General features: G+C 42.1%; 1 protein-coding gene and 1 long non-coding RNA gene across 2 annotated transcripts in view; one reads left to right on the forward strand and one right to left on the reverse strand.

The window, feature by feature from the left end:
- The first annotated feature begins 6,474 nt into the window (after window positions 1–6,474).
- On the forward strand, window positions 6,475–14,802 carry LOC138981597 (sodium-dependent glucose transporter 1A-like). Its single transcript, XM_070354569.1, has 4 exons — window positions 6,475–6,788; window positions 11,299–11,584; window positions 12,729–13,855; window positions 14,466–14,802. The coding sequence occupies exons 1-4, from the start codon at window positions 6,567–6,569 to the stop codon at window positions 14,703–14,705; spliced, it is 1,875 nt and encodes a 624-aa protein (XP_070210670.1). The 5' UTR covers window positions 6,475–6,566; the 3' UTR covers window positions 14,706–14,802.
- Window positions 14,803–15,396: 594 nt separating this feature from the next.
- Window positions 15,397–18,429, reverse strand: part of LOC138981598 (uncharacterized) — a 3,059-nt gene continuing 26 nt past the window's right edge. Inside the window, exons 1-3 of the long non-coding RNA XR_011460667.1 lie at window positions 18,164–18,429; window positions 17,055–17,151; window positions 15,397–15,713 (exon numbers count right to left, since the gene is read on the reverse strand). The exon at window positions 18,164–18,429 is cut by the window's right edge and continues 26 nt beyond it. This is a non-coding gene — a long non-coding RNA (uncharacterized lncRNA). The remainder of the gene's footprint in view (window positions 15,714–17,054; window positions 17,152–18,163) is intronic.

Genomic DNA, 18,429 nt, shown 5'->3' on the forward strand with positions numbered 1-18,429 from the left:
CAAGTATGGTGGTGCTAGCCCATGGAGTGCCTTGTACATTAACACTGCAATGTCATAGTCAAACTGCTCCTGCAGTGAGTGAGAGAGAGAGAGAGAGAGAGAGAGAGAGAGAGAGAGAGAGAGAGAGAGAGAGAGAGAGAGAGAGAAATCGTGAGCGTTGTCAGCTGACCTACGCTGGCTTGCCATGTCTCGCGAAGGGCTTAAACGATTTTGATTTTTTAACTGCCGCGTTCGCCTTTTAGAAGTGTTCTATTCTATATTTATTTCTGCTTGTCTGCCATGGAGTTGTCCAGGAATGACAGCAAATTGCTGTTAACAATGCTGAATCCACTTCCTTTTTACCCGATTATTACCCCCTCCCCCTCACCCCCCCCCCCCCCCGCCCGACCAGTCCACGGCAGTAAATATAAACATTATCTCGCATCAATCTCTCGGCGCTGCTCAGTGCAGGATGTGCCTGGTTTCCTAATCTGCACCGGTGTCATGTTTTGTTTGGTTTTAGGATACATGGGATAGGTTTACCTTCAGAGCCTTTCCTATGAAGGAGGGCTTATCGTGTGGCCACTGTTTACCAAAGTGATAATCACTCAGAGCAGCTTTGCATTATGCGTTCGGGATTACAACGCAACTCATCGTGCAAACTCGACAGACGATTCCCAGGTTGTGTTAACCTCACCACCTCCCACCCCCCCATATGATTTTTTCTTTAATAATTAGCAATGACCTACTGACACTTATTTGATTCACATTAAATCATCAAGGCACGGTACCATTAATATCTTCCTCCTGGCCCCCCGTTACCCCTCCCACCCACCCCCTATACACCACTCCCCCCCCTCCCCCCGCCCACCCGTCGTTTCTTTAACACTTTTTGCCGAATTTAACTTCGAAAGTAATGAACATAAATTGTCCATGTTGACTTTTTTTCATTTGTTTCACGATATGTATCTGTTTTGTTCCTGTTGACGATGTATTTATGTGTCGATAAAATAGTTTTACAGTTTGATGATTTTTTCGCAAGGGCATTTGCTCATTTATCAGTATACACAATTTCGACATTAGATATGAGGTTTAAAGTTGATGTTGTTTCTACTTCACACATACGAACTATTGATTCTTTTGTCGTAAAATAAAGTTGAATTTCACTGCACTATGAGGCGATCTCTCCCTGTCAATTTTGATGAGTCCGCTTCGTTTCTGTTCTTCGTGACTGTTATGTTGTATTTTGATTCTTCTTCTTGTTGAACTGAATGAAATTGTTCAGGTTTACGTTTGAATAAACTTTAAAGTGACATACTTGGTTGTAGCGTGTTATTTTGAATGTTTGTGGAGTATTTAAAAGTGGTCCATATCAGGAGCCTCACAGGTCCATATTAGGAGCCCATGCTCCTAATATGGACCACTAGCAACTTTTACTTTGTTTAATTTTTGCTGAGTTTCTAGCACAGCTTGCTAGCTGGAATTCAACTTGAGGGTACCCTAGACAAAGAACAACCACCATGCAAAATATTATACTTGTTGGTGATAAAACAAGCTAGTTATTAGCTACATATAATAAAAAGGTGGTCCATATTAGGAGCCCTTCCCCTACTTGGTGGGGAATGACATTGGTAATAAACAAATCGCGTGAAGAGAAATTACTACATTTAGTCAACTCAGAGACTAACAATGAAGTCACCGCATTTTTCACTAAGACAATTAATGCTCAACAGCATTGTCGAGTACATACCATGCAAAAGCTAAAACGGGACTGTGACGGTTTATACCCCCATTCCACACATACGTTCTAGGTCCCGTTCCCGTAGCGACCAAGGAACGGCACGGGAATGGGAGGGGTCGGGAGGGGACCTTAATGGAACGCCAATGGACGTTAACGGAACTCCTTTGAACCGTTGGGACGGGTGAGTTCGGGCTGCATGTTCAACATTTTAGCCGTTCCCCGCCCGTTTCAAATGAACGGTAATGAAACCTTGACACATCGGCAACGGAACTTATGGATCGTTAATGGAACTTAATGCAATGGTAACGCAACGATAGCGCTCTCACACACTGAGTTGTCATACCCGCATTCCACACATCCGTTCCCAGCCGTCCTGAGGATGGCTGCCACAACGGTCAGACGCTGCTCAAAGATGCCAAAAACGGCCGTTTGTGCAGCGTCTCATTGTTGTGGCTAGAACGGATGTGTGGAATGGGGGTATTACGTGACGGGTTACACGGGAACATTGGTATCTGTAAAGGCACAGTCCTTTCCGTGAAAACAGATCGATCGCCACGGATAAGAACACGTACCACACCTCGTCACCGCATACCAAACATGAACATCCTGAATGCTTCCTGTGCAGAGTAAGCTTTTGTTTTATAATAAAAAGCCGCATGTGTTCCTTAAAAAATTAATTCGTCAAATTCCAAATGTGCAGATAGCATCAGGTCTGTTTATTTTTCGTATGTGTCCAATTGGAAGGACGGTCGCATCCAAAATAAAATCCTGGCCAGATCTGAGATGGTCAGTTGATTGTTTTGGTTTAAGCGGTGCCTGTATGTCTTTCCCGTGTACACGATCACCCCGTGTGCTACCGCAGATTTTATTATTTTTATCCGGTACGAACCCCCGGGCATGATTTTTAATTATTTGACAGAGATTTGAACGAATTTTAACAAGATTTAAAGAACCGACTTTTAAAGAATCTGAGTTTTACTGAACCTTCTACCCTTTACAATGATACGCCTTAAATGTAAATACATGTAGTTGTTAACGAGATCTGTGGCTGTGTACATAATTATGCTGATCATTTACGTGGCAAGGATTACATCTTTAATGTTTGTAGAAGAAGAAAACTGCCTGTCGCTAGTGAAGATGGAAGTTTGTATGACCAATCTGACCTACACATGACCCACTTTGACCTTAGCCTACCTCCGGATGTAGATAACGGGAAGGTAGGGGTGGATTTGGCTTTTGAGTGGGGTTTCGTTTTCCTTGCCTGGTGCGTTTGTTATTTGGGGCGGCCAGAGGCGCATTAAACGTTTGGGGCATAGACACCAAGCATAGGTGAACCCGACAGTTGTTTCAGAGATATTTGCCGTGAAACATATTAAGTCATATATAACTTTTTCGATGTTCTTTCATTTTCAATATTTACATACAGAACCGGCACAAAAATCTAGGCATTGGAAACAGTGAGTTCAGATTTCACAGCTGAGATTGCTTCCTATGGTCCTATTGATGTTTACCCAGGCAAAGCAAGGGAAGTTAATTTCCGAAAACTGTGCCGGTGTCACGAACTGAAAACTCTGCCTGAACAGTCCCTCTCAATGCTGTCAATGCGCATGCGCTAATATGGGGAGATTAATCAGGTCGTGAACAACCTAACCCTAACCCTAACCCTTACCTTAACCCTAATCCTAACCCTAAACCTAACCCATGGTTCGTTCGGTCAAAGGGTCGCATTTTTTAAGTCCAAGATTGGCGCATGCGCACTCATTGACAACAATGAGAGGGATTGTTCAGCAGAGTTTTCAGTTCGTGACACCGGTATTTGGTCAACCAAAATAGGTGTTTTGTCTGGATGGTTCTTCCAAACATTCTGTTATATAACTCATACATATGTATATTATATTTTTTCCAACAATATCGACGATGTTCGCGAACCGCTACAGAACGGACTGCCTATTTAACCCCGCTCGGCCAAGGACATTTATCGGATGGTAGACGAAAACAACTTGACTGAAATGGGTTCGATAAGGATATTAGACTACGCCGCGAAGGTCAAGTATCTGCGTATGACTCTATAAAGGGGCTCTTTAACAACTAACCATAATCATAAAGCTTATGGTAAAAAATAGACACATGCACGCACGCACGCACGCACGCACTCACACACACACACACACACACACACACACACACACACACACACACACACACACACACACACACACACGTCATCAAAGGCGTTTATCGAAACAATGGGGATAGGAGACTGGATAGCATCCGGAAGAATTCACATGTAAAGTTTCATGTCCGGTTGTTTTCCGAACACACACACACACGCACGCACACACACGCACACAGACAGACAGACAGACACACACACACACACACATACACACACACACACACACACACACACACAGCCACCACCATCAACAACAATAGCAAGAACAATAATAACAATAATATCGTCGGGAGTCTTTTAAGGTTTAACTTTTTCTTTCAAAAAGTATTATCTTGTACAATAAGTAAATATACATACAGTCCTTCTAACCCTACCCAAAGCCCCCTCCACCCTCTCTCTCTCTCTCTCTCTCTCTCTCTCTCTCTCTCTCTCTTGGAAGCCAGGAAGTTATTCTTTAATGCCCATATTCAATCTGTTATTGATTACGCATCAACCTTATGGGATTCGGCAAGTGATAATTCACTAAAACCTATAATTAGATTACACAAACGAGCGTTGAAAGTAGTCTTATTAAAGAAAACAACCCTGAATGAATTAGACTACATAAACTTAGGCATTCTCCCTCTGAAGGAAAGACTTGGCTATAATAAATGTACCCTTATCCCCGAGTACGCTAGTACTTGGGCTCAACAGACTTTAATCGTGTGTGTGTGTGTGTGTGTGTGTGTGTGTGTGTGTGTGTGTGTGTGTGTGTCTGTCTCGACTTAACAGCTTATTGCTGGGAAACTACTGGGCGCAGTTCGTTCAAAAGTTGATACACTAACTTGATAATAGGTCCGATTGATCGTATTAAAACTTCATAATGTTACCTGGGACCTAAATGCGAAATAAACCGCAAAAACGACTTGGCGGTGGGACGAATTCAGACGGAGCAACAGCCAGCCATTGAGCTGATAGAACAGCCGAACGCGTCACACAGTGACGAGAAATATAGCGTCGTAAAAAGCATGCGTATCGCATGCGAGACGATTTGCCAGGCTTTGCGCGTTGTGTGTTTGAATAATTTGATTTTTTGTGTACCCCATTTTCTACCAAGCGTTGGTTGCTCGGTCGCGACTGCGGTGGTTTAGAGGTCGCGATTTTGTGTTTTGATTCTTTTCATATTAATTTGTATTTTTTCTTATGGTTTCCTTTGTTTACATATGTTTCAGTCTTTTACCTTCACTTTACATTAAAGAATTTGGTAAAACTACCTGGGGCGTGATAAATGCAAGAATCCGCGAGCCAGGACAGTAAAAGAACTTCGTGGGCCACCAGTTCACCAGTTATGAGGAGGGTCGGCAGTATATTTTTCACTGTGATCAAATAAAAGAGAAAGGCCAGTCACCACGCACATCCTCGGCTCGCATGCAATGCAGTTATATAGCAAAGGGAATGCCTGTAATTCACACAGAGCAATCACTTGGTCTTAAACGTGCACAAGACAAAAACTTTCATACTGGGGGTCTGAAGAGTCTGAAGAGTACTCGGGTCCAGCGCGAGCGTTTTTTATGAGCAAAATTATCACTGGATGTGTACCTGAAACTTTACGTACAAAATTTACCATGAGGAATTCACGTCAATTTATGAGATTAAACACTCCTGTTCCTCGGATTGACCTGTTTAAGTCCAGTTTAGTGTATTCAGGTAGCAGTCTCTGGAACTCTCTTCCAACATTCCTGAGGCAAACTACCAGCACTGATAGTTTTAAGAGCAGATATTTGTCTTATGTAATGAAGTCAAAGTAAATGATATTTGTCTTAAATGGTATTCATTTTTTGTATTAAACATGCCCCTCTCCTATTTATTGGTATAATGTACACAAACCCTTTTCGGATGAAGGGACTTAAAAACCAACCACTATTTAGATGTGTGCTGCCTAAATGGCGGGGTAAAAAACGGTCATACACGTAAAATTCCACTCGTGCAAAAACCACGAGTGTACGTGGGAGTTTCAGCCCACGAACGCAGAAGAAGAAGAAGAAGAAGATGTGTGATGATCTTAGCAATGTCTTGCTTGTTTGATTGATTTTCTTTAAAATGTAATGTATGGATTAGAGCATGATGTTGAGAAAGTGCAAGCTGCACTATACCACTTAATTCACATCAATGCATTTTGTGTACATATGTATAATGTGTTTTCACTTTAGTTATCTGTTAAAATGTAGAATTTTAGTTTTTCTATTTTCTATTTTTTATCTTGTATTTTTATTTCATTTTTGTAGTTAGTCCCTCTTTAGGGCGAGGGCTGGATGTAAAAAAGCAGACCACTGCTTAATCTACTACCCTCGTTAAATAAAGAATTGTCATTGTCATTGTCATTGTCTCACTCTCTCTTTCTCTCTTTCTCTCTCTCTCTCTCTCTCTCTCTCTCTCTCTCTCTCTCTCTCTCTCTCTCTCTCTCTCTCCATTTGATCGCGCTTCTTTAAATGTTCACACACAGACACAAAACCACAAGTCCCACCCCACCGCTTTACTACTATTACCCAGCGTTGGTGAGATCATTTTATATTCCACATTCGTATAAAAACTGTCTGGGGTGGAAAGTGATTCTCTTAACTCTACTGGCCTAGAATCAGTGCGGTCCGAATAGTTTCAGTCTTAAAACTGCATAATTATTCAGTGACTCCGATGGCAAACGCTCAGAGAGATGTTGACAAGTCGTTTGAAGCTGAACCCTTACAGAAAACTGGAAAATGTTCGCAAAATGGTGTGAAACCGATAAACGTGTTCGGTTGTGCGAGGAACGAGTGTGACAAAGCGAAGAACACCTGGAGTTCAAAGCTAAAAGATCGGCAGTTTCGGAGAAAGTTTACGAACACAGGATGGCTTTGCGGATGCTTGTTTTCTCTGGTAAATATTTTTTTTATTCCCTGCCTTGCTTTTCACTCTCTAACACATGACACATTGGTGACTTTTGTTCTTAATTTGCAGCCCATTACACAGTAATTCAAGCAGTACTGGTCCATTCATTTTTCGTGTAAAGAAACAAACATTAACGTTAGAAAAAACACAAATCCAAAAACAAATAGACTGCCAACGTTCCATAATTCACAATCAAAAACAAATAGACTGAGAACGTTCCATAATTCACAATCAAAAACAAATAGACTGAGAACGTTCCATAATTCACAATCAAAAACAAATAGACTGAGAACGTTCCATAATTCACAATCAAAAACAAATAGACTGAGAACGTTCCATAATTCACAATCAAAAACAAATAGACTGCCAACGTTCCATAATTCACAATCAGAAGGTATGTTATAGGAACATTTCATTGTGACAAAACAACACGTTTTTCTCTATCATAAATGTTCGTCTGTATGTCCACTTTATACCCCAGTCTGCTCCGTTGTAAAATTGTCGGAGAGCGTGGCCAATCGTGGGCGAAACGTGGGAGGATCTCCATCAGCGTGGTTTGGTCGGGGTGGGATCTGCTAGGTCGCGAAGCTGCGCGCTCTCCCTACGCTTATTTTGAACTGCACAAAACAAGCGTAGCCGGGTCCTGGCGCAGTACAGTCGTGATGTAGTTTTTACATTTAGTCAAGTTTTGACTAAATGTTTTAACGTAGAGGGGGGAATCGAGACGAGGGTCGTGGTGTATGTGCGTGTGTGTGTCTGTCTGTGTGTGTGTGTGTGTGTAGAGCGATTCAGACTAAACTACTGGACCGATCTTTATGAAATTTGACATGAGAGTTCCTGGGTATGAAATCCCCGAACGTTTTTTTCATTTTTTTGATATATGTCTTTGATGACGTCATATCCGGCTTTTCGTGAAAGTTGAGGCGGCACTGTCACGCCCTCATTTTTCAACCAAATTGGTTGAAATTTTGGTCAAGTAATCTTCGACGAAGCCCGGACTTCGGTACTGCATTTCAGCTTGGTGGCTTAAAAATTAATTAATGACTTTGGTCATTAAAAATCTGAAAATTGTAAAAAAAAATAAAAATTTATAAAACGATCCAAATTTACGTTCATCTTATTTTCCATCATTTTCTGATTCCAAAAACATATAAATATGTTATATTTGGATTAAAAACAAGCTCTGAAAATTAAATATATAAAAATTATTATCAAAATTAAATTGTCGAAATCAATTTAAAAACACTTTCATCTTATTCCTTGTCGGTTCCTGATTCCAAAAACATATAGATATGATATGTTTGGATTAAAAACACGCTCAGAAAGTTAAAACAAAGAGAGGTACAGAAAAGCGTGCTATCCTTCTTAGCGCAACTACTACCCCGTTCTTCTTGTCAATTTCACTGCCTTTGCCATGAGCGGTGGACTGACGATGCTACGAGTATACGGTCTTGCTGAAAAATGGCATTGCGTTCAGTTTCATTCTGTGAGTTCGACAGCTACTTGACTAAATATTGTATTTTCGCCTTACGCGACTTGTTTTTGTTATGGTCCCCGTCACACAGCTCTACGTTTTTACGACGACCATGCCGATCTCTCCGATCTGAAAAAGTTATCAAGTTGGGGCTCGCCGTCAAAATCCAGCACATGGCAAATAAAAACAAGTCGCGTAAGGCGAAATTACTACATTTAGTTAAGCTGTGGAACTCACAGAATGAAATTGAACGTAGTCCGCCGCTAGTGCAAAAGGCAGTGAAAGTGACGAGCCTGTTTGGCGCGGTTGCGCTGTGCTTCATAGCACGCTTTACTGTACCTCTCTTCGTTTTAACTTTCTGAGCGTGTTTTTAATCCAAACATATCATATCTCTATGTTTTTGGAATCAGGAACCGACAAGGAATAAGATGAAAGTGTTTTTAAATTGATTTCGAAAATTTAATTTTGATCATAATTTTTATATTTTTAATTTTCAGAGCTTGTTTTTAATCCAAATATAACATATTTATATGTTTTTGGAATCAGAAAATGATGAAGAATAAGATGAACGTAAATTGTGACCCTCCACCACGGAATGAGTCGCATGTCACCTTTTCATGATTTTCATATTTTTACATTTTCCTAAAGAGTTTTTTATGCTCTATCCGGTGGTGAAAACCGTTTTAGAAAAGAGCAAAAGCTTTTTGAGTTATAAGCCTGTGACTAAGGTGACCCTCACACTGTTACCAGACAGTCCCCGGACTTATATTAAGCCTAGCGCAGAACCGCGCGAGGTGACATGCGACTCATTTCGTGGTGGAGGGTCACAATTTGGATCGTTTTATAATTTATTTTTTTTACAATTTTCAGATTTTTAATGACCGAAGTCATAAATTAATTTTTAAGCCACCAAGCTGAAATGCAATACCGAAGTCCGGCCTTCGTCGAAGATTGCTTGGCCAAAATTTCAATCAATTTGATTGAAAAATGAGGGTGTGACAGTGCCGCCTCAACTTTTACAAAAAGCCGGATATGACGTCATCAAAGACATTTATCGAAAAAATGAAAAAATCTTCCGGGGATATAATACCCAGGAACTCTCATGTAACATTTCATAAAGATCGGTCCAGTAGTTTACTCTGAATCGCTCTACACACACACACGCACACACACACACACACACACACACACACACACACACATACACACATACACCATGACCCTCGTCTCGATTCCCCCTCTATTTTAAAACATTTAGTCAAAACTTGACTAAATGTAAAGACTACATCACGACTGTAAACGACTACGCTTGTTTTGTGCAGTTCAACATAAGCGTGAGGAGAGCGTGCAAGTTTTCCCACCTAGCAGATCCCACCCCGACCATACCACGCTCATGGAAAATTTTGCCACGTTTGGCCCACATTTGGCCACGCTCTCGGACATATTTCCGTCGTAGCAGAAGCGGAGTCTATATGTGACCCTCCACCACGGATTGAGTCGCATGTCACCTTTGCCTGATTTTCATATTTTTACATTTTCCTACAGAGTTTTTTATGCTCTATCCAGTGGTGAAACCCGTTTTAGAAAAGAGCGAAAACTGTTTGAGTTATAAGCCTGTGACTAAGGTGACCCTCACACTGTTACAAGACATTCCCCGGACTTATATTAAGCCTAGCGCAGAACCGCGCGAGGTGACATGCGACTCATTTCGTGGTGGAGGGTCACATATTATGTGACTGGGGTATTGGTGCCATGTGCTCGATTCTGACGGTGATATGCCCCGATTTGATTCAGATCGGCGTGATCGGCATGGTCGTGGTAAGGTCGCAGAGCTGTGTGAACGGGGCATAAAAGACCGCTGGGTCGTAGATCAGTGACCGTAACGTGTTTTTTTGTCCCAATAAAACGTTCATATAGCATACCTTTCTTGGTTTTCGATTTAGAAAAAACAAACAAACAAACAAACAAACAAGCACTGCAAGAGTGTAGCGGTTTTGTATTTGAGTGCAAGAAAGCAAATGGTAATGACACTTCACGTGCTTGGTCTTTCAATAATTGCTCAGAATTGTCTGGAGACCTCAACGTCGATGTCTACAGCAGAGGATAAAAAAATCACCTCCTTCATAAAAGCGATACTAACTTTAAAGGCAAGGCAAGGCAAAGAATTTATGCAAGAAACCCCATGGGGGAACATGAAAAAACAAAACAAAAATACAAGAAAAAGAAAGAAATGCAAACTGTTTCAACATATACATAAGCTCATTCCGATGGGGACAAAAATGAAGAAAATATAAGGATTTCATAACTCAAAAATAGAAATCCACGGTTTATGACTATATGTATGTGTACATATCATTGCGAAAACAAAACAACAATTAACTGATTAATTAAAGGATTGGAAGTGATCCATGCTATACCCGTCATAAATAAAACCAGGCAGATGCGTTTTAATGCAGATCTTTGTGATGAGGTTATTTATTGTAAAAACCAGTTACAGGAATGTAGAGGCCATTCATTTGTCTACCATATTCAGCAAACAGGTAGTTGGGTTGTGTCTATACAGTGGAACAGACAACATTAGACACCTCCAAAAATCAAATTCACAAAAAATCAGAACAGCTAAAACTGAACAAGTTGTGCATGTCAGTGGAAAGAACTATAAAAAAAAAATCAGAACAGATAAAACTGAAAAGTTGTGATGTCAGTAGAAAGAACTATATCTTTCTATTTTCAATCCAAAACAATCAGTTTTGTTCACCTATCTTGTTCAACAATGACGCTATTGCATGCTGAAATGTGTTGGTGTCATTCTTCTCAGAAGCCATAAAAGGCGGATATGGAAAGCATTTTAGCTCCAAAGAATATTAAGCGATTCGTCTGGAGTTTGGCGCACGGATTTGCCATAGATATGCCAAATGTGAGGCGAATCGGCCAACAGAAGAAGTGCATTAACTAGATAAGATTATATATTTATGCCAAAAGCTATAGGCACCACATTTTCTCTTTTTTTTTCTCACCGTGTAGGGCCTGGCGTTATCCCTGCGAGGGCCGGCCTTCCTGGACCTGCAGCTGATCACCAACACCAACGTGCAAGAAGCCTCCTCCTTTTTGACAGCGTCTGCCGCCGGTCTGGTCGTTGGTTCCTTGCTGGCGGGACCTGCCTACGACCTGTGCAGCAAGTCACTGCTGCTGATCGTCTCTGTGCTGCTGATGGGTGTGCTGACGGCCGTCACGCCCTTCTGCAGCGCGTACTGGGCCATGATTGTCGTCAGCTTTTTGCTGGCGTGTTGTGGGGGCAGTGTCGGGACAGGTTAGTTGCTTTAAGACTCTCATTAAACGTCATGAGTTTTTAAATCTCTCGACGATGATCGTACCTCAAGCGATGTTAACCGGAAGCGCTCTTTAAAAAAAATCAAAAAAATCACTAACGGTACACTTTCGTTGTCAAGTATAATCTAATGTAAGCAATTTGGTCTCATTGACGTTTCTTCATATGGTAGTGTTTAGTGGACATGAATGATTGTAATGTGTATTTGTAATTAGTTTTTTTCACAGGAGAATAAACTTTGCCCTTGAGTAGAGCAGTGTTGAGTTTGAATTAAACAAAACCTTATTTAATTTTAGATCTATGCAGATCCATGGCCCCACAGGACAGACAGATGCCGACGATTCAATTTTTAGTATCGTGGCATACAATATATGACATTGAGCATCCGAACTCAACCATAAAGCTTATATTAACGAATCCAAGGGGAAACATAAAAGAGGTAAACGCAGGTTAGTTCCCAAGAGGAACATGGACGGGCGTGTCACCTTCTCAAGACGCTCAAGACTCAACATTTTACTGTCCTTATGAAAACCAGGAACATTGCCATTTTGCCAGGTTCTGCGTCTTCGCTTCCGTCTCCGCTTCAGCCTTCTCTCCCCCCTTCTCTTCCCCTTTGTTTTCCTGCCTCTCCTCTGTGGCCTCCTCCTCCTCCTTCTTCTTCTCCTTCTTCCGCCGTCTTCTTCTTCTTCAGTATACCATACTTTCCAATTGATAAGGGCTTTGCCTTCATCACATCACCTTCTTATAAAAAAAATTAAAAAAACCCACATAAACAAACAAACAGAGGCTGAACTGATTATTCATCATTACAGTCGATTTTGTATTCCAGTAAAACGCATTTTCCATCGTATATTAGTAAAGTATTTTAAGCATATAAGTCAAGTACAGTACATCAACTGCCTTCTCGAAATAAATACACATCAACATTCTTCGCGTATTGACAGCTTGTATGCCTGGTTAGGGAATGCTTCAAGAGACATAGTCGTTATCCTTAAACTCAAGATGTGCTAGACTCTCTGTGTTCGTCGGTGGGCGCGCGCGCATGAATGTGTGTGTGCATGATGGGATCTCAGTCTCAGGTTATAGTCAGGGAGTCAGAATGTAATTGCTGTCACTTGATTTGCAGCCGGCAATGCAGACGTGGTGAGGATCTGGGCAGGGGAGGGTCAGGCAGCGATGCAGGCTCTCCACTTCTTCTTTGCTGTGGGAGGCGTCTTAGCTCCTGTCATCGCGGAACCTTTCCTGGTACCCTCACAGCTGACGAGGTCCCACTTCTCCAATTCCACACATCGTCAAGGCATCATTGAACAAAGTTTCGCCTCAATGACAGAGTCAGCAGCAGTATCCGCATTCACAGGGAATTCTACAACCAACAGTGAACCATTGTTCAGTTTTACCTTGCCATCCGCACAGCTCGCTAGATCTTCATATCTGCCATCGACACTCACTACGGTGAGATCTAATGTGAGTGACACTGTGAAAAACACCTTGGACACAAGTATCCTGCCTAGATGTAACTTCTCAGGTGAAGAAAATGCTGCTTCGGGAGATGTGGGCCAAGGATGCTCACCTGAAACCAGGATACATTTCGCTTTTCTTATTTCTGCATCGTTGGTTCTTCTCACGGCAGTACCTCTTCTTGTTGAGTACTTCCTAGAGTTAAAGGTAAAGTGGAAAGCCAGAGGCAAAAAGAAAGATAACACAGTAAAAAATGGTGACGTGAAGATTCAAAACCAGCAAAACAGAGGACTGGGAAAGGAGAAAACCGAGGCAAGCAAGTGTCGAGTAGATGAACTACCTATGTCGTGGTACCTAGGTATGTTGCTGTGGATGTGCGCGTTCTACCTGCTGTTCACGGCTGTGGAGGCCACCTTTCCTTCCTACCTGACCACTTACGCCGTCCTGCAACTGCACTGGAGCAAGGCACAGGGTGCTGTTCTGACCTCCGTTTTCTGGATCGCCTTAGCTTCTTCTCGCTTCGCCGCCATCTTCTTAGTGAAGGTGCTGACAGTCGTGAAACTCTTGATGGCCTGCTTTCTGCTCTTTAGTTTCTCTATGGTTGCCTTCCTGCTGGCGTCGCTATGGCAACAAGACTGGGGTGTGTGGCTTAGCACGGCTGTATTCGGAATGGCCAGTTCAGCCCTATTTCCCGGCGTACTGTCGTGGGCTGATCGAGAGTTACTTCCCGTGACAGGGCGTGTGGCGTCGGCTGTCATGTTGTCTGCTAATACTGGGCCCTTGTTGAATCCGCTGGTGAGTTTTGTTGTGACCTTGTCTTTCTTCATTTCGCTCTCTCCTGTGTCAGTGTGTGTGTGTGTGTGTGTGTGTGTGTGTGTGTGTGTGTGTGTGTGTGTGTGTGTGTGTGTGTTCTGATGTCTGTCTCTCTGTCCCTGTTCCTGCCCGTGCACCTTGTACAAGATCAGATATTTCTGACTTGTAGGCGTTCTCCAAGTTTTACAAAGACCAAATCCGCCTCGTAAAAACAGATCGCATCACCGTCTCAGAGCTGGTCAGGCGTTCACGGGCGATAAGACCACCCCTGCACTTGTTTAAAGACCAACAATCAACATTCTGACTGCTTGCTGTGGCGAGTTGGATTTTTTGATGAATTAGTTAGCGAAAAGGCACCAGTGTCTTTTTACGAAATTAATTCCAAAAAATACTACTGTACACACAGCGCACCCAAGCTGTTCATATTTGGTATGTGACCAAGTGGTGAGATAGTTTGATCACATGAACATTTAACCTGACCAGATCATAGACAGTCCGGATTGGGCCTCTCAGATCCACTCTTCCCTTATTGAAATTAAAACGGTCAGTAGTCACAATACCTATGTGTTGACGTCACTGCTTACGTGTGCAGATCTTAGGTCACCTGATGCAACACGAAGCCGCCATTTGGATGGCTTGGGTCTTCCTTGGACAGGCTGTTCTGTGTGTGCTGACCTTTTTGCCTCTACTCCTTTTCACCCGCCTCTATCTCCACCAGAAATTCGTCAGTCCTCAGAGTCATCACGACGTCACTATTGACGTCACATATGAGCATGGGCTCCCAGAACACTCACAAGCCTTTCTTGGTGAAACAGAAAGGTCAGCGGTGTAGTGTATAGATATATGTGCATTTGCTGTTTTAATATGATTTAATTCATGATTTATTTGAACATGCACATAAATGTCAAATGTTAAAATGCGTCTTGAATTTGTTGGGATATATAATGGGATATGTGATCTGACGATAGATGTGTGTGTGTGTGTGTGTGTGTGTGTGTGTGTGTGTGTGTGTGTGTGTGTGTGTGTGTGTGTTAGTTTGCATATACAGTGTGACCTAAACAAATTCAAATAACAAAAATGGTGTCACTTGGAACTACATCTGTTGACAGAATTACTTCCCATTTGGTGAACGTTAACTTTAGTGTATGCATGACCAGTCTACACAGTGGCAAGTAGGTCAAATGGTCTGACAGTTGCGCTCTTTGGAAACAAATTCCGAAGTTGGTAATCGGCTCAACAGTACGAGCTTCCAAGTGACACCATTTTTGCTTTTTGCATTTTTTTCACAATGTGAGCGGCAGCCTAACTAACCCGATTTAAGCCATCATTTGTGGTTGTTTGAAGGACCTTAGTATATACCATAGCCAACCTTAGACACCCAGTGAGTGGAAGAAGTAAGGGGGGGGGGGGGGGGGGTCGAGACAGTCAGTGTTCCTCCGAGGCCGAGACTGTTCGTGTTCAGCCGAGACCATGTGGTTTAGACAACAACAATAAGGAAAACGACAACAAACATTCATGTAGCAGGTGTAGCTTTCACGCAAATTGGTCATTCTTGTTTAAACCTTTATTCATTTATTTTTTAGTGGCTCGATCATTTACACTCATGAAGGACAAAAGAATCACTCATTAATTAATAGTTTGTATCTATAGTTTCAAGAAGTTACCATCACGAACATGTTAAGGATTTGTGCGGAAGAACACTTTTATAAAATAGATAAAGCTCGTGTGTGTGTTCAGTCCTGAAAATATATCACTTTGGCCTTAGACATCTTGAAAGTGGTCACCGCGCCTGTCTCTGGTCAGTCCTCTCTGGGCCCGACTCAAAAAGTTATTAGCCTCTCTGCAAAAGAGAAAAAAAATTGTCAGCATTAATGTAGTAGCCTTCATTACCTTATCAATCAATCAATCAATCAATAGAATTTATTTCCAAAATGCAAAAGCACATGATTTTGTTTTGAATGTTGCAGTAAATCATATATCCACGTCCACACTCACATTCACACCCATGGTTAAATACTATTTGCACAACCGACTAGAGTCTCCCCCTTTCTCCCACCCAACCCCCCAAAAGAAGCACAGGACTAGTGTACTGCTCTGCATGAGCGTCCACACAAGCACCAACAACAGATTCAGAGTGCAGACAAGATGGCCTCTGGGAAAAAACTGTTCCTGAAACGACTAGTTCTAGTCTTCAGGGCTCTAAACCGCTTGCCCGAGGGGAGAAGCTCAAACAGAGGGTTGGCTGGGTGAGTGGTGTCGCCGATGATACTATTGGCTCTCCGGATGAGCCGCGTGTTGTACAATGAGGCGATGGATGGTAAGTCGCACCCAACTATCCGTGATGCCTGTCTCACGATCCTATCCAGTTGTGCTTTCTCTTTTTCACTAGCGCCACTATACCACACAGAGATCGAGAAGCACAAGATGCTTTCTGTAGCTCTGTAGAATTGCTCAAGGATGCTACCGTTAAGTCTACATTTTTTCAATTGTCTCAGAAAATGTGGGCGCTGCTGGCATTTTTTGACAATTGACTCGGTGTTTTGGTTCCACGAGAGGTTGCTTGAAATGATGGTGCCTAAAAATCTGAAAGTCTCAACCTGCTCTACCACGTCCCCATTTATCAACAAAGGATCGAGTGGATCCTTCGACCTTCTGAAATCCATTATCATTTCTTTGGTTTTTGACACATTCAGGTCAAGGTTATTCTCCGAACACCAGCCAACCATCCGTCGAACCTCCTCTCTGTACGCACTCTCGTCGCTGTCAGATATGAGTCCCTTATTGTGATTGCTGTCGTCGTCGTATACATATTCTCATATTTATCGTCGTCTTTGCCGACACCATGTACCAAAGCATCATTAATATCTTCTTCTACTGCCTCCACTTCGTCCTGTTCCGACCAATCATCACTGACCGTCGTAATTGTTATCATCATTATCTTCGGCAGCGTCGGGATCGTCGTCGTCGTCGTCATCATCATCGTCGTCGTCGTCGTCGTCGTCATCATCATCATCATCATCATCATCATCATCATCATCATCATCATCATCATCATCATCATCATCATCACTACCACCGCACCAGCATAAATCATTGACCTGGACACCTCCACCACCACTACCTTCTCCACCACCACCCCACCACCTCCACCACCGAAGCCCATACCATCATCATGACTGACCTGGACACCATGCAGAGACAGCGGCCGTCAGGTACACAATGACCGTCACGTTCGCCACACGCCCCGCGACAGTTGTTCGGACACTGCCCCTCGGCTGCTGCGGCCATAATGAATAATTATAAAAATAAAAATAATACATGAGGTGTTTTTAAGGGAAGAAAATGAATGCAGAGAGGCACTGCTCAAAACGCTGTACAATCAATTTGACAAGAATGCACGCTCGCACGCACACACGCACTGCATTTTTTCACCAAGACAATACAGCTTCGTCAATCCCCGCGACAAGGAAATCGCTCACTTTTCACGTGCAAAACGAAGTGAAATTGACAAGCCAGAATAGCGCGGTAGCGTATTGCGCTAAGCATAAAACGCGCTTTTCCATATTTTTTTTTAACTTTCTGAGCTTGTTTTGAATACAACATATCATATTTATATGTGTTTGGAATCAGGAAATGATAAAAACTAAGATGAAATCATTTTTGGATCTACTTCTGAAATTGTAATCGTAGTACTACTAATTAATTTATTTTCGCTACCCAAATGTGATCACATTTTAAGAGTAAACATGACCTATGTATATATTTTCAGATTCAGAATTTGATGAAGAATACGATACAATCAATTTTAAATCTGTTTAAAAAAATCGATTTTAATAACAACTTTAATGAGCAAACTCATTAATGAACTGTTAAGCCTCCATGCTGAAATGCAATACCAAAGTCCGGGCTTCGTCGAAGATTACTTGACCAAAATGTCAACAAATTTGGTTGCAAAATGAGAGCGTGACAGTGCTGCCTCAACTTTCACAAAAAGCCGAATATGACGTCATCCCAGACATTTATCTAAAAAAAGATAAAACACATGTGGGGATATCCTACTCAGGAACTCGCATGTAAAGTTTCATGAAGATCGGTCCGGTAGTTTTCTCTGAATCACTGTACACACACACACACACACACACACACACACACACACACACACACACACACACACACACACGCACCTATACATACCTACACCACGACCCTCACCTCGATTTCCCCTCTTTATTAAAACATTTAGTCAAAACTTAACTAAATGTAATGACAAAAGAAGTAAATGCAACTTACCCGATAGGAGAAGAGCACTTAGGACAATAAGTATGAGCAGAAGGGGTTTCATTGTGACTTGTAAGTATACGTAGTTCTGGACCAAACGCTTTTTTTTGTTGATGTCACTGATGTTTTCAGTTGTGGAGTTGGAGCCGAAATAAGTCGGAGTTATGTCTACGGGGAGTTTTATACAGCAGCTTTGATGCGTCAGGTGAGGGATCTCTTTCTCGATGATACTGATGGTAAATTGAATATAAAACTGGCAGGTGTCAGATGCATACCAG

This window comes from Littorina saxatilis, linkage group LG12 (genome assembly GCF_037325665.1).
Source record: "Littorina saxatilis isolate snail1 linkage group LG12, US_GU_Lsax_2.0, whole genome shotgun sequence".
NCBI classification, from domain to species: domain Eukaryota; kingdom Metazoa; phylum Mollusca; class Gastropoda; order Littorinimorpha; family Littorinidae; genus Littorina; species Littorina saxatilis.